Source organism: Vicugna pacos, chromosome 9 (assembly GCF_048564905.1).
Source record: "Vicugna pacos chromosome 9, VicPac4, whole genome shotgun sequence".
In the NCBI taxonomy this organism is placed as follows: domain Eukaryota; kingdom Metazoa; phylum Chordata; class Mammalia; order Artiodactyla; family Camelidae; genus Vicugna; species Vicugna pacos.
In genome coordinates, this window is record NC_132995.1 from 33,389,250 (window position 1) to 33,403,418 (window position 14,169).

Here is a 14,169-nt window from a genome sequence, read left to right on the forward strand (position 1 = left end):
TGAAAAGCCCAAGAGAAGCATAAAAGGTGACCTGAGGCTCCCTGTGGCCGATCCTGGGACCACGAGGGTGTCGGATATGGCAGGAGAAGGGGGCGGCAGCACGGGTGAGGGTGGGTTCTCCTCGGCGATGAGGGGGCAGCTGTCAGCATCAGCATCCTCCACCTGAACTTCTGGGTGCTCCTCCGTGGTGGGCACTTGGGGACAAGAAGAAGGGCACAGAGTCAGAGAAAGAAAAGCTAGGTCTCCAGGCCTTGCTGTGTTCTTCAAGGGGGCCACGGAAAGCAGGCGTGGAGGGGCCTTTGGCAGCCTCACTTCCCAGCAGGGCCCATGGAGGAGCTCCATGCAGGCGGTGCAACCAGGCGGAGTCCCGGGCCCTCTGAGGGCCACGCCCACTCCAGCCAATACCCTAGGAACCACAAAAGAAGCCATGACACCACAGAAGCCACAGGAGCTTCCGGACATAGGCTGGAGCCCAGCTCTCCAAAGCCCAGCCTGGTTTCCCTGAGTCCGGAGAAGCACTGAGGCCCTGGGCTAGGGGTGGGGGTGGCAGCACTCAGAAAGGACATGAGGTGCTTAGGGTTGGGGGCTGAGTCCTAGGGCTTGGCCTGGAGCAGCTGCTTCTCCTCTCTGGGCTTCAGTTTTCCCAGGCCAAGACAGGGGCAACGATGCTTTCCCAGGCCTGTAGGGGGCATTAGGCAGGAGGGCACATGTCCTCACATTCTTGAGGTATCTCAAATGCAGACATTCAGAAGATTCTTCCAATCAAGGACAACAAAATGTCTTTGTACTTTGTGTTACCCCCATTTGGGTACCTGTTTGGGTATTCCCTTATTTTTGTACATGCCAAGAGCCCCCCAAATTCATCAACTAGTCCCTCTCTTGATCTCCAAGAAGCCTTGCACCATGTCCCACATCCTGAAAATCAGGTCTTCCCTGGGAGCCTGGGTGCAGTCCTACCTTGGGCTTCATTACCCACCCAGGGACTCTGGGGACAGGTCTGCCCTGCCCGAGGCAGAGCTCAGAGGATGTCAGGGAGCTGGGATGGTGCCCCCACTCCCTACCATGCCTGGTCTGGGCCACCCAATAGCAGCCAGGCACAGGCCTGAGCACCAGATAGGCCCCAGCACACCCCCAAAATGGATATGGAAACACTTGGGTATGTGATCATTTTTAATGGCCACCGTGGGAAAAGCTAGCACTTTATAACGTTTGGTGGACGAAATGTTAGCAGAACTCAAGACTTTGGGGCACTTGTAATAAGCCCGAAGCCCTCAGGGGAAGAGGATGAGCAGGAAATGAGGAGCTTTAAAATTTTTAAGGGAGAAGTTTTGCCAGGCTAACCAGAGATGCCCCAGGCTGCACAAGGCAGACGAGAGCCATGGGGTAGAGGGGACTGCCCCCTGTTTCCTGGTAGACCTCCGTAGACGTGAGCTGGAGGTGGGGCGGGGGCGCAGAGGCAGTCAGCATGAGGGTAGAGCCTCAAAAATGCTCAGGGGCTCAGGGCCCCTGGGTGCCCCAGCATGGCCCCCACGCAACAGAAAGCACCCTGGCCTTAGCATCCATGAGGCCATCCCAGGGAGCCTGGGAGGGAATAGATGGTCCCCCCACCACCTGCCTCGCCTGCATCAGACCCTCCAAACTGGTCGCTCCCAGGGGAAGGGGGAACCTCCCAAGCCTGGTGTTTCATTTCCTGTCAGCTTGACAGAGTAGGAACTCAAAATAGAAATTCTATTGGTTTATATTATACTGATTTATAGCATAAGAATACTATGATTAAGAACATAAAGAATAATACATGCTTAAATTGGTTCTGAGCATAATAGTATTTACTGTTAAGCATTTCCTATGTGCTGTCCAGGAATTTGTTTTACTGAACTCTAAGTGTTTTTATACATAAACCCTTTCATCATTCCCGGCCACTCCACGAAGTCGCTGTTATCACTGTACCCATTCTGTGGAGAAGGAAACTGAAGCACAGAGAGGTTAAGAAACTTGCTGCAGAGCCAGGATTTGGACCCAGGCAGCCTGACTCCAGAGCTTAAACTCTTATTCCATCCTGAGGTTGGTGACTAGCAACGCCAGTGGAGTGGGAATAACGTCCTCACTGCAAGCTGACATTGCCTTGTCTGCAGTATCTAAAGTCATCGTGTGTCATACTGCAGCCGGTTCAGCCCACTGTCCCCAGTGTGTTGCTGGGGCTACTTCTCAAAGTGTGGGGGCTCCCAGGGACCAGGAAGGGCGCATGAGGATTTTAGATGGCACAGCCAAGGCAAAGGCTGACATAGAATGAGACCATCCCCCCTTTCCCGTTCTCTCTAGATCTTGAGTGTGCAGAGAGGGAGTCTCAGGCTAGCGCTGCTACCGCCTTAACCCCCCTTAGCAGGCCGCATCCCTCACTAGAAAATATCACAATGACCTTGTTCTCTAGGTCTTTGAAGTTAATTCTATTTACATCCTCTATTTATGGCAGGCCAGGCTGGGTTTCCACTGGAATTATAATGTAAAGCTTCCTGTTTAAACACACTTAACTAAATGAAAAAGTGAATCCATTGAAAGAAAAATAGTAATCAAGTGAACGTAGAATTGGTACAAAATATGCAAAAATCAAGGAGTGCTACGTGGCGGGGGTTATGGGGATGTGGGGGACTCTTCAGGGTGAGTAGATTTAGGGTTTGCCTGGAAGACTGAGCCTGGAGCATCATCCCTTGTCTTGGGGATGATCACATTCCATCTTACCCCCACTCTGTGCCCACCCTGAGCCGAGCAAGGGTAGACCCCATCCCATGAAATGTTCAGCTTGACCTGTCCGTTGATCTCAGAGGCAACCTTGCTCAGTATCATCCAAAAACAAACAAACAAACAAATTAAATGGAAAGTGGGCAGGTCTGGTTTGAGCCAAGGCATAAAGTGACAGGAGTTAACCCAGAGGCACTAGCATGTCCCCGAGCACTTTGTCATCAGGCAGCAAGCAGCAGGAGCCTGAAAGCCACTGCCGGGACCTTGTCACAATTAAACAGATCCAGACAGGCTCTCTTGCTACACTGGCCCCTGAGGATGCCTCTCCTCTGGAGTTGCCTGTCGGCACCTGGGGGCCTCTCCTTTTCTGAGATGGAATTTGGGGGGCAGATATCAAGTCCTCAGAAAGTCCAGCTCCCAGCAAACTCTCAAGGCCAGTAGATTCTGTCTACAATGGACACTCACATTCCTCTTCTGGTCCATTCCCCTCTGATTACTCTGTTCCCCAACCCAGCTCCCTGCCTCAAGCCTCTTGCCCTGGAGATTGGAGTGGCTTGTTTAAACTAGGGTGTGAGTGACTATCTGTATAAAAATGATGATTGACAGAAAGCCATGTTTAACCCAAAGAAATGAATTGCTATTGTGGAATTTTAGGCACAGAGAGAAGGGAATTAATATCCCTCAAATCTCCACAAAGCAAAATGAAGGCATTGATCAGCAGAGGAAGAAGGGGATTTTCCATGAGCCTGTGAACGAAAAATACTGCAAACCATATCAGTAAACAAAGCATGGTGAAACCATCAAGTCATCAGTGGCTGCCGCCATCCCCCAGTGAAGACAAGCCTGCAGCCCAGCCTCTGCAGCCACTCACAACAGTGTACTCTGAGGGGATTCAAAATAAGAAACGACAGGGCACTGGCCCTAGATAGCGTAAGTGCTTGTCAAAGGAATGAATTCATGAGCCCAAATGTTTCCTTCCTCCCATACATAGAAAAGCACTAAATTCTTTCACTTGAAATGCCTGGTTTTCTTTAGACAACAAGAAATCTTTTATTGTTCCAACTACCTGGTCTTTGTTGTAAAGCTCCTGTATATCCTAGCTCCTCCCCTACCTCTTTGGAGCAGTCCCTCAGAGCGATCTGAGAGGCTGTCATCCCGGCTCCAGTCCTCCCGCCAAATAAAACATAACTCTCAACTTTTAGGCTGCGCATTTATTTCAGTCGACAAGCCCAACTAGTGGTCCACACCAAGACCATGGCATCTACACAAGAAACAGCCCAAGCCATGCAGAAGCACATGTCACAGGCACAAGCATGCTGGGTGGGCGATTTCACGCTACCTAGGAGACGAATGGAGCTCCTGGTCTCCTTGGCGAAGCTGGAGTTGGACAAGGCTGTCCTCCGGGAGATGAGGACAGGGATGCGGGTGATTGGAGGGCGGTAGCTGGGCACATTGGGGAGATGCTCCACCAGGTTTGAGGGGGCGAGTTTGGGGGCCACATGGCCAGGCTGCTGTTCCTGGACCAGGCGATTTAGCTCCATATCCCGGCCTGGTTTAGCCATGGTGCTGGGGCCAGGGGGTCTCAGGCAGAGGCAGGACCCTGGGGACTGCAATGAGGAACACAGAGATGGGAGAGGCAGGGTAGGTGGCGCTCTTCCCCGCCAGCACCAACACAGACCAACTCAGTGCCCACCTGCGCTTGGAGCAGGTGCACCCAAAGTCTGCAGCATCACTCTTGTCCCTGAAGTTCAGTGCCCAGAGCATCACCAGTCATGCGGCTGGTCTGCCTAACAGCTCTGAGAGACAGCCCCGAGCCCCCCAGTATTGTGCTCTCTCTGCTAATCAACCACCGTAGCATTTCCTACCCCAGACTCAAAAAAGTTAGAATCAAAGAACCCAGAACTCCTCAGGTTTTTAGGATCACAGACTTAAGACTTGAACATTCTTAGTCCAGTAGGATTTTCCACCCCAAAGAAATCCTGGAACTCAATTAATTTCACTTCCAACCAGAAGCAATACATTTTCTAGGTCCCTTGTTCCCCAAATGGACTGCAAACTGGAATCACCTGGGAAGGTTGGAAATGTCTGATGCCCAGGCACACCCCCAGAGATTCTGATTTAATGGTCTGGGGTGAGGACTGGCACCAGGATTTTAAAAATCTTCCCAGATGATTTCAATGTGCAGTCATGATTAAGAACAAGGGCTCAAGGCTATTGCTTCTCAAACACAAATGTGCAGAGAAATCACCAGGGATTTTGTTTTAATGCAGATTCTGGTTCAACAGGTCTGGGGTGGGGCCTGGGATTCTGAATGTCTAACTAGCTCCCAGGTGACACCAAAGCTTCTGGTTAGAGATCCACACTTTTGAGTAGCAGCAGATAGATGGCTGTGCCTCAGTGTTCTCAAAGTGTGGTTCCCAGGCCACTTGCTTCCAAATGACCTGAGGAAGGGGGTGGAACCAGTGCCCCGGAGCCCAGGTCTGCACCCAGGTGATCCTGGTCTTGCTCATCTATGGAGGGTGCAGACTTTGTAGGTTTCTGGCAGATTTGGGTTAAAGTTAACAGAGGATGCTTTTCAAAGACCAGGTGGGGAGTAGGCTCAGGACACCTGGAGTTAAGACACCTGGGTCCACATAAGATATCGCTTATTGTGGAATCTAAAAAAAAGGACACAAATGAACTTATCTACAAAACAGAAACAGACTCACAGACATAGAGAACAAACTTATGGTTATCAGGGGGTAAAGGGAGCGGGAAGGGATAAAGTGGGGATTTGAAATGTGCACCTCTTGAGGAGTGATGGAAATGTTGGCTGTCTTGATTGTGGCAGTGGTTTCACTGGTGTGTACATCTAACAAAATTCACCAAATTGCACATCTGAAGTATGTGTAGTGTACAGTACAGGAATCATACCACAATAAAGATGTTTTAAAAAAAAAAAGGCACCTGGGTCCAGGTCCATCTCCATCAATGGCTGGCAGAAACACAAGCATCATGATCCCTACTATGGTCTTCTGCAGTGCCAGCCACAGTGCTGGGTGCCTTTGATGTAATGTCACCCCTACTCTGCCCAACAACCCCGTGAGGTAGGTACTGTTACTGTCCCCTTTTTCTTGATTTGGGAGCCTCAGTTAAGAGAGGTCACAGAACTGTCTCCACGTCACATAGCAAAGAAGAAAGAGAAGCTAGGAGTGAAACGCAGGTCTCTACCCTTGACTGCTGAACCAAATGCTGCCCACACGGAGCCTCAGTTTTCTCATCTATAAAATGGACTGTCAGTCCCACAGGGCAGCTGGAGCACCAGTGCCTTAAGGATTGTTGAGGTTTCTAAGGCCAGGGCTCGGTGTCCAGCCATCCTCGATTCCCCTAGACTCTGTTCCCACTATCCCTGGACTTCTCAGGATTGGGGGTAAGGGGGGTGATAAAGTGCTTGTGCTGGAGATCTTAGCAGGAAAAAAAAAGTTTATCAAAAGACACAGTATCTAGGACACATAGCTAGCAAGCTTTGGCCCCAGTTTTCACATAGACAATGTTATGTTTGTGCTAAACCCTCACTGGGTGGTAGCCCAGAGAGCTGTGTCCCCAGTAAGGTGGTGGCAGGAGGGGTTGGCTGGGAATAGTTTCCCCAGGCCTGCTGGGTTCCTAGGGACCTCAGCACAGTTCCCCGGGGTCTCTGAAATACATCAGGCTCTGATAATGTGGCCCCAAGACACAGAGAATGGGTTTTGCCTCAGGGTAGGGTGAGTGGCTGGGGGTGGGCAGTGGAGAGTGGGGAGATGAGGAGGTGGGGGGAGGGTTTGCCCCTGTGCCCAGGCTGCCCCGAGCCTTAAAGCATCCTGGACATTCTTATGCAACCCCACCCCCACTACACACTTACCTCCTGAGCTGGCAGCCACCACCTCCTCCTGCTGCTCCTGCAGCTCCTGCAAAAGAGAAAAGAGAAAACTGAAGGTGTGACCATCGAGTCCCCTCCTAGCCCTAGTCCAGTCCAGCCTTCGTTGGGAGATCTGCCTTCAGGAGTCTTCATGGGCCCTAAGTCTGTTCCTTGCCCTGCCTGGCTGGTCACACCCTCCAGGCCACCTTCTGGGGCATCCAGTGCCCACAGGAGCCCCAGGTCCAACACCCAGACTTGTCACATAGAATGAGGGGAAATTCTCGAGCAACCTTCTGCGTGTGGGGACCAAGTAACGAAGCGGCCACGATGGTGTTCTCCACCCAGGCACCACATTTCACAGTGTACAGCTGTGCACAACACTCTGGGGAGGGGTTTTTAGCCCCATTTTACAAAGGGGGCCGCTGAGGCCCAGAGTGGGGAGGTTACTTGCCCAGGGTCACACAGCCATGTGAGGACCAAAGTCCAGGTTCACCTGCTCCCCACCCAAGGCCCTTTCTGACACTCTCTGACCCCTGGTACAAGCAGGGCCTCACAGCATCCACTGTTCTGCTTCCCTCTGTCCAGTGGGCATCTCACTAGTCAAAACCTCCTTGTCAACAAAGCGGACAAGGCCCCAGCCCCTTTTGCCAACACCAGTCCAGGCCTCCGAGGTAGCCAGGGGGCCTGGCCTGGTGCTGTTTCATACCTGGTATGAGGCCCTCTGGTGCGGGGTTTCGTCTACTCCACTCTGGTCCTCGCCTTCCTGTGAGAACAGACAGCTATCCAGCAGGACACTGTGACTGCGAGGGGGCAGAGGAAAGGAGCGGGGTTAGGGGTGCTAAATGTTTCCCAAACTGTGCTGAATGCCAGTTGATGCCTAAGAATAGATCCTCACTCTCATGAAGCTCCCAAGACGGGGCAGGCAGCAGATCCCTAATAATCTCCCAGTCGGAGCCATGTGCTGTGAAGGGCATAGCCACAATTCTGCCCAGGAAGGAGGGATTCCCAGAGGAGGTGGCCTGTGATCTGGAAATAGGTGGGGATGGGTGCCCATGAAAGGGAAACAAATTTTCTTTCTCTTTACAAAGAAAATTATCAGGGATGGTTTTGAGGAACTGTCCTCTGGGAAGTGACCAGAGGGCACTGTATAGTGTTCAAAATATATTCCCAATATTTCCCCTCTGAGAGTCTCCAGGCAACCTTGGTGATGTAGGCAGAGTGGGAAGTGAGAAAAGTGAGGCCCAGAGAAGTCAACTGACCTGGCCAAAATCACACAGCAAAAAAAATCCCACATCACACAAACCTCAAACACAGGCCCTGGTTCTTTCCATGCCATGAGATCAGAGCCACGCTGCAACTGCTGATGCTTTCAGGGGTCCCTGGCCCAGGCAGAGGCATTCATGAGTAATGGGGGCCAGGGGTGAGACTATAGGGAGCGGAGAAGACTATGGCAACTAAGAGAACCTGTGCCCTTCTGAATCAGTAACCCCACCCCGCTTGGAATGGGAGACCAGTGGCCAGATCTTCTGATTTTCAAGGGGACCCTGAACTACTCATTTTAAAGGTGGAATTTCCTCATCTTTAGATGCTGATTATTAATCCAAATTAATCTATATGAATATCTATATTAATATGCCAATATCCAAAAGAGCCTGTCTCCAGGCTAAATTAGGCCCTTAGAAGCTGTGTCATCTCTGGGTTAAAATGATGACTTGGGACCAAGGGCTAATGTGATTTTTGTGGTTAGAATTAGATCCTGCTTCCTAATGGCCTCACCCCACCCCACAGACCCCTGTCACCAAGGGGCTCACAGAGAATGCTCTTTGGCATCTGCTGCCCAGAAAACCTGGATTCCCCGTCCTCTACCCAGAGGGCCACTCCTCAGCCCTCCTGAGGTGGGTGAAGAGATGGGGACAGAATTGGGGTCCAGTCAGTTGGGATCCAGCAGCCTGGGAGCAGGAATCAGTTGGCAATCATATTGTCACTGCAGCTCCCAAGGGCTGTGTGCCAGGCACCGGGCCAAGTACTTTGCACACACAGTGTCCCACCAGATCCTCACCCAAATAACCCTGAGAGCCCAGCTGGGACTGATCTCATTTGAGCTTAGAAATCAGAGACTCAGAGAGGTCAGATGGCCTGCCCATGGTCACACAGCCTGTACAAGGTGAACCTGGATAAAAGATGGCTGTCGACCCTAGTGCTAAGTACTCAATACTCCATGCCTGCCCCTTAGTGTCTACACAGCCCTGGTGACACAGAGGAGTGAGGCAAGTATCTAGATGATTCAAACACCCAACTCACTTGATCTCTCTTCTTTGTATATGCATTTCCATTGTGAGAGACCTTAGTTATCAGGGTCATACTCTCCACCCTGCCCAGGAAGAAAATTTTCTTAAAGAAAACAGCATATCATGACTTTCATAGGGCCTGGGCACTTTCCTCTTCATGGGCCCCTTCCTCCATAAATGAATTTTAAAATTCCATTTTGTGGCTACATTTATAGGAAGATTAATATGCTAATATTATATATTAAAACATTCTCTTCCATCTAAAAGTTCACTTTAGAGTCTGACTTTAAAATAAATTAAAATGTTCTGTGGGCCTCTGAAAGTATTATGGGAGCTGTGTCTTCCTTGCCTGATGGAGAAGTCAGGCCCGCACAGAAGGGCTGGGTGGGCTTCTGCTGTGAGGGGCTGATGGAAATCTCTTTCCCCAAAACAGAGGCAGAGGCCTCCTTGGTCCTCAGAGCACGAAGGACCAGGAAATGAACTTCCCACAGTCCAAGTTAGAGGCTTCCTGGGGTCTTGTTTATTCTAGAATCAGGCCTGAAAATCATCGTATGGCCTTGGGCAAGTCCCGAGGAAGCCTCTGTTTGCTTATCTGTCAAGTGGGTAGGACTTGTCCAGCCTGTACTGTGCAGCCTGGCTTATTTGAGGGAGGTCAGAAGGGTCAGTGAGAAGTTCATGGAAAAGTCAAAAAGCCTCCCATGTCAGGCGTCATCTGGACTCTCCGCTTCTAAACACTGGTAAGCAGCTTTCTTGTCTGTAGTACTAGGGGTCCGCTTAGGAGCCAGCCTGGCCGTGGACAAAGTCCCAGCCCCGAGCTCATTGGCAGGGCACCTCTGGGCATGTGGGCTGCTGTCTCTGAGCCTCAGTTCTCTCCTCTGTGAAACGGGATTAACAGCAGGAGCCTGAGCACAGCGTCTGGCATGGAAAATAAATGCTAACCCAACGACAGCTGTTATGATTGTTCTTGTCATTATTATTATTAGTTCAAGTAGGTCTTTGAATCACCCGTGTAGATTGGGGAACATTTTCCACAAACATCTCCAGCTATCAAGACACACAAGAAGCCCTACAGTGGCCCTGTCAGCACCACCAGGGGCTGCTTTGGGGCCCATATACCCAAAAGTCATGCTGCCCCTAGTCATGCCCAGAAGCAGACCATCAACTTCTGGAAAGCTCCCAAGGCTCAGGGGTTTCCAAGCAGAGGATCAGCCAGACTGGCTGCGGTGGGCATCCCAGAGGCCCCGGCGCTCCAAGTTAAAGGTGCAGAGAGTAGCAGTGGCGGCCGGCTGGCAAGAATTTATCAGCCCACTGCTCCTCCCCTAAGTCACAGCGCAGGTTGTGCCCCCAAATTAAGGTTCTAACTATTGCTTTCAACCAACTCTTCCTCCTGCACCCTAACCCCAGAAGAAGAAAGTGGGGGAGCACTCAGGGAGAAGCAGCCACCTACTTGGGTCTCACTGTCTTTGCCGACAAGGACGCCCATGGTGCAGAAGTTCAGCTGGGGGCGATGACATTCATCCCAAGCCCTGGTTGGTGCATGCCAGTGGAGAATCTGAGGAGCCCTGGCCCAGCCCCAAGCCTGCCAGGCCAGCTCCGGAGCCAGCGTGGCTCGGGTGGCAGATGAGCCACCAGTCCTTCCTGCTTCTAATCAGATTGAGGGGATGTGCAGGGAAACTCTGCAGGAACGCCCCCAGGGAGGCCAGGTGGGGACCAAAAGGCTGCGGTTGCTAGGAAAAGCCGAGCTGTTGCCAGCAGAGACCAGGTCGCTAGGCGACCATCTGCCCGTTACTAGGGCCCGCGCGTCATCAGTAACCCCTGTGCCTCCGCAAAGCTGGCATCCTTCCCCAGCCACTGACAGCCCAGCCCGCCTGTCCCTCTGGCTCGGGCCCTGCGATCACTCAGTCATTACAGGGCCCTCATCCCACCTGGGGCCCCAGGCCCAAAAGTTCCTTGAGTTTGAAGCTCTAGGTGAACGTTTGTGTGAGCAAGTGTGTGCCTACAGCGTTTGTCAGTAACTGTATGCATGCACTTGTGGACAGTGTGTACATGTGCAAGTGTGTACATGTGTGCCTGTGTGTGTGTTGCTTGTGCATGTATGCAGGCTGTGTGTGGGTATAAGTGCCCTGCCTGCAGATAAGTGTGTGTGTAACCTGGCACATGTGTATGTGCTCCTGTGTACTATGCACTAGGAACCCGTGGGTGGTTAGTGTGTGTGCCTGTGTGTGGGCACATAGGCTCACTGGCCTTCAAGCAGTGCTTTAGCTCAAGAGCAGTGGCATATGAAGGGGCTGGCAGGCCTGTGTGTTGAGCATACAGGTTTGGTGGCAGAACAGCTCAGAGCTGTGCACTCTACACAGAGGCAGGTGGAAAGCAGAGGACAAGGAGGGCTGTAATAACGAAGCCAGGGAGCAACTAAGGTCTTCACCTAGGGGAAGGGTAGTTGCTTGTTAGTGAGAGCATCTTGGCTCTGGAGGAGCCCAGAGAGCAGAATTAGGAGTAGGGGACAGAAGCCAGAGAGAAGCACTCTTAATTTTGGTGGAAGAAACAATTTCCTAAGTCAGAGGTGCCTATGGATGGAATGGACAGCCTTCAAGAGATTGTGAGCTCCCCGTCATTAGAGGCAAGCAAGTATGGAAAGATTATATGTGAACTGGGCAAGCGTGGACTAAAACAGATGACACTAAGCAGCTTCCAGCCCAGAAATCCTGTGTTGGGCTTATGGTTTAACTCTTTCCTGACTGGGACTAAAGTGACCCTCAGTCAGGATGAGGACATCAGTGGCTTTTGCTCCACATCAGGTCCTACCGCATCCGTTCTCACAGCTGGCCCTCTGACCACTCAGCAGGGGCTATTATCCTCCCATCTTAGAGATGCAGTGGCAGAGGCTCTGTGCTGGTGGGTCAGCCTCTTGCTCAGGGAACTCTGCTAAGAGAAGTAAAGCTTGTGTTACTAACACTCACAGTACTACCTTGCCACAAGCCATGGCCAGGAAAGAACAGTGTGGAGCAGGGGGTACCTCGGAGGGCAGAGTGACAGGGACAGGGAATAATGCAAGGAGGATGGAGCAAGGGGACAGATTAAATCGTCTGGCCTGGTCTCTAGTACAACAGCCACCTGGCTGCTCCTCCTGCCTCAGTCTCTCCACAATGCAGCTGCCAGCTTGTGTCACTCCTCAACTCACAAACCTTCAGTGGCTCCCTAGTGCTCCTGGGAAATCAATTTCAAGGCTTTTATGATCTGGTCCCACCGCCTCTGAAGGATCATCTCCCCCCACTTCCACGAGCTACATGGTCACTGTTCCTGGGACACAAGGGCTGTTCTTGAGGCAGCTGACCTCCCTCCTCCGTGACACACTTTCCAACTGGGCCTCCAGGCCCCATCCTCCTCTCGCTTCCCTCTCCCCTTCCGGGCGCCTCCTCCCCAGTCCTTTCTAGTTCTCCCTTATCTCTCTGACTTCTGATCTGGCCTTTGGGCTCTCCTCCATCCACACTCACTCCCCAGGCATCTCCTCCAGTCCCTTGGCTTTCAGTTCCCTCCAGACCAGACTCCCACCTTTTTATCTCGGGTACCACCTCTCACTCCCTAACTCCACCCAGGCACTCAACTGTCTCTCTTCCCCTCCTGTGTATCCACCTCCCCATCTGCCCTTCTGTCCACCCTATAATGCTCAAAATCCTCGCCCTCTTTGTGGTTTCTTCTCTTACTATTGAAATATATTTGACATATAACATTGTGTAAGTTTAAGGTGTACAACATGCTGACTGATACATTCATATATTTGAATATGGTTGCTATTGGAGCGATAATGAACCCCTTTCTCATGTCACATAATTATCATTTCTTTTTAATGGTGGAAATAATTAAGATCTAGTCTCTGAGCAAGTTTGATGATTATAATCTTCAGTGATTTCTGATCCCCATTTTAAACTTTATTGTAGCTGAATTCTTCTGTGTTTTTTAACATTGAAATCTTTATGGATATGGGTGGAGAATTAACCACTAATGGGTGGCAGAGCAGAAACCAGGGCAGCCTTACAAGTCATTAAAGGCAACCACTAGGGACCAAGGATTGGGGAGGGTGTGAGGGACAGAGACAGCTCTCTGCCTTAGCTTTGTTAATTACAGGGAAAACCGGGAGCCCCCTACATGGGTCCACACATCCATTCAAGCATTCAACCCGTGTTTATTTGGTGCCTACTATACCGGGCACTGTTCTAGGTTCTGGAGACATGGCAGTGAAGACAATAGACAAAAATGCTCACCTTGTGGAGGCTGCATTCTCCATTTGTTTGTATATTTAGGGGTGGGAGGTGTGGGGGTGGTTGTTATGTGTTGGGTACCATGAGTCCCAAGGTCATTATGAGCACAGTGGGGGACCCCCAGCGCCCCTGCCCCAGCCTCTCTGGTCAGTGCCCAGCGGCACACAGCACACAGCACAGAACAAAGGGAGGAGTTGTAAGCAGCAGAAAGCACCCCCACCCCAGGAGCCCTGGCAGCCCCAGCAGCCCCACCGTAGCCCCTCCCTGGGCCACCCCTCAGCCAGGGCGCAAGTCTCTTACTCAGACTCCTGCTCCTCCTCTTCCTCGTCCTCCTCCGCCGCCTCTCGAACCTCCTCTTCCTCTCGAACCTCCTCTTCCTCTCGAACCTCCTCTTCCTCTCGAACCTCCTCCTTCTCCTCTGGAACCTCTTCCTCTCGAACCTCCTCCTTCTCCTCTCGAACCTCCTCCTTTTGCTCTCGAACCTCCTCCTTCTGCTCTCGAACCTCCTCTTCCTCTCGAACCTCCTCTTCCTCTCGAACCTCCTCCTTTTGCTCTCGAACCTCCTCCTTCTCCTCTCGAACCTCCTCCTTCTCCTCTCGAACCTCCTCTTCCTCTCGAACCTCCTCTTCTCGAACCTCCTCCTTCTCCTCTCGAACCTCCTCCTCCTCTTCTTCTTTCTCCTCTTGAATCCGAGGCAGCATCCTGAGTTGAGTCAGAGGCAGGAGGTGAGGTCACCTGCAGCAGCACCCCGGGTCCACCTCCTGCCCCCACTCTCGGTAGGATATCCTGTGATCCCCCAAACCAGACCTGAACTTCCCAACCAAGATCCCACCTGGGGAGCCCCACCTGAGCAGCCCCAGCCTCTCTCTAGTAACAAAGCTCCCTCACTGCATGAGGGGCCGGTCCTGGTCCCCAAGTATTCTGATGCCATCCCTCGGTCAGCCCCTGATCCTCCCTGGGCCTCAGTTTCCCAATCTTTGCAATGTAGGTCATGGACCTAAGGATCTGAGAC

General features: G+C 51.8%; 1 protein-coding gene across 1 annotated transcript in view; it reads right to left on the reverse strand.

Moving 5' to 3' along the window:
- Positions 1 to 14,169, reverse strand: part of CNGB1 (cyclic nucleotide gated channel subunit beta 1) — a gene marked incomplete at its 3' end in the record, with an annotated part of 49,000 nt that overhangs the window by 31,293 nt on the left and 3,538 nt on the right. Inside the window, exons 3-6 of the mRNA XM_072968298.1 lie at positions 13,458 to 13,816; positions 7,317 to 7,410; positions 6,614 to 6,659; positions 32 to 194 (exon numbers count right to left, since the gene is read on the reverse strand). Coding sequence (XP_072824399.1) covers positions 32 to 194; positions 6,614 to 6,659; positions 7,317 to 7,410; positions 13,458 to 13,816 — 662 coding nt within the window. The remainder of the gene's footprint in view (positions 1 to 31; positions 195 to 6,613; positions 6,660 to 7,316; positions 7,411 to 13,457; positions 13,817 to 14,169) is intronic.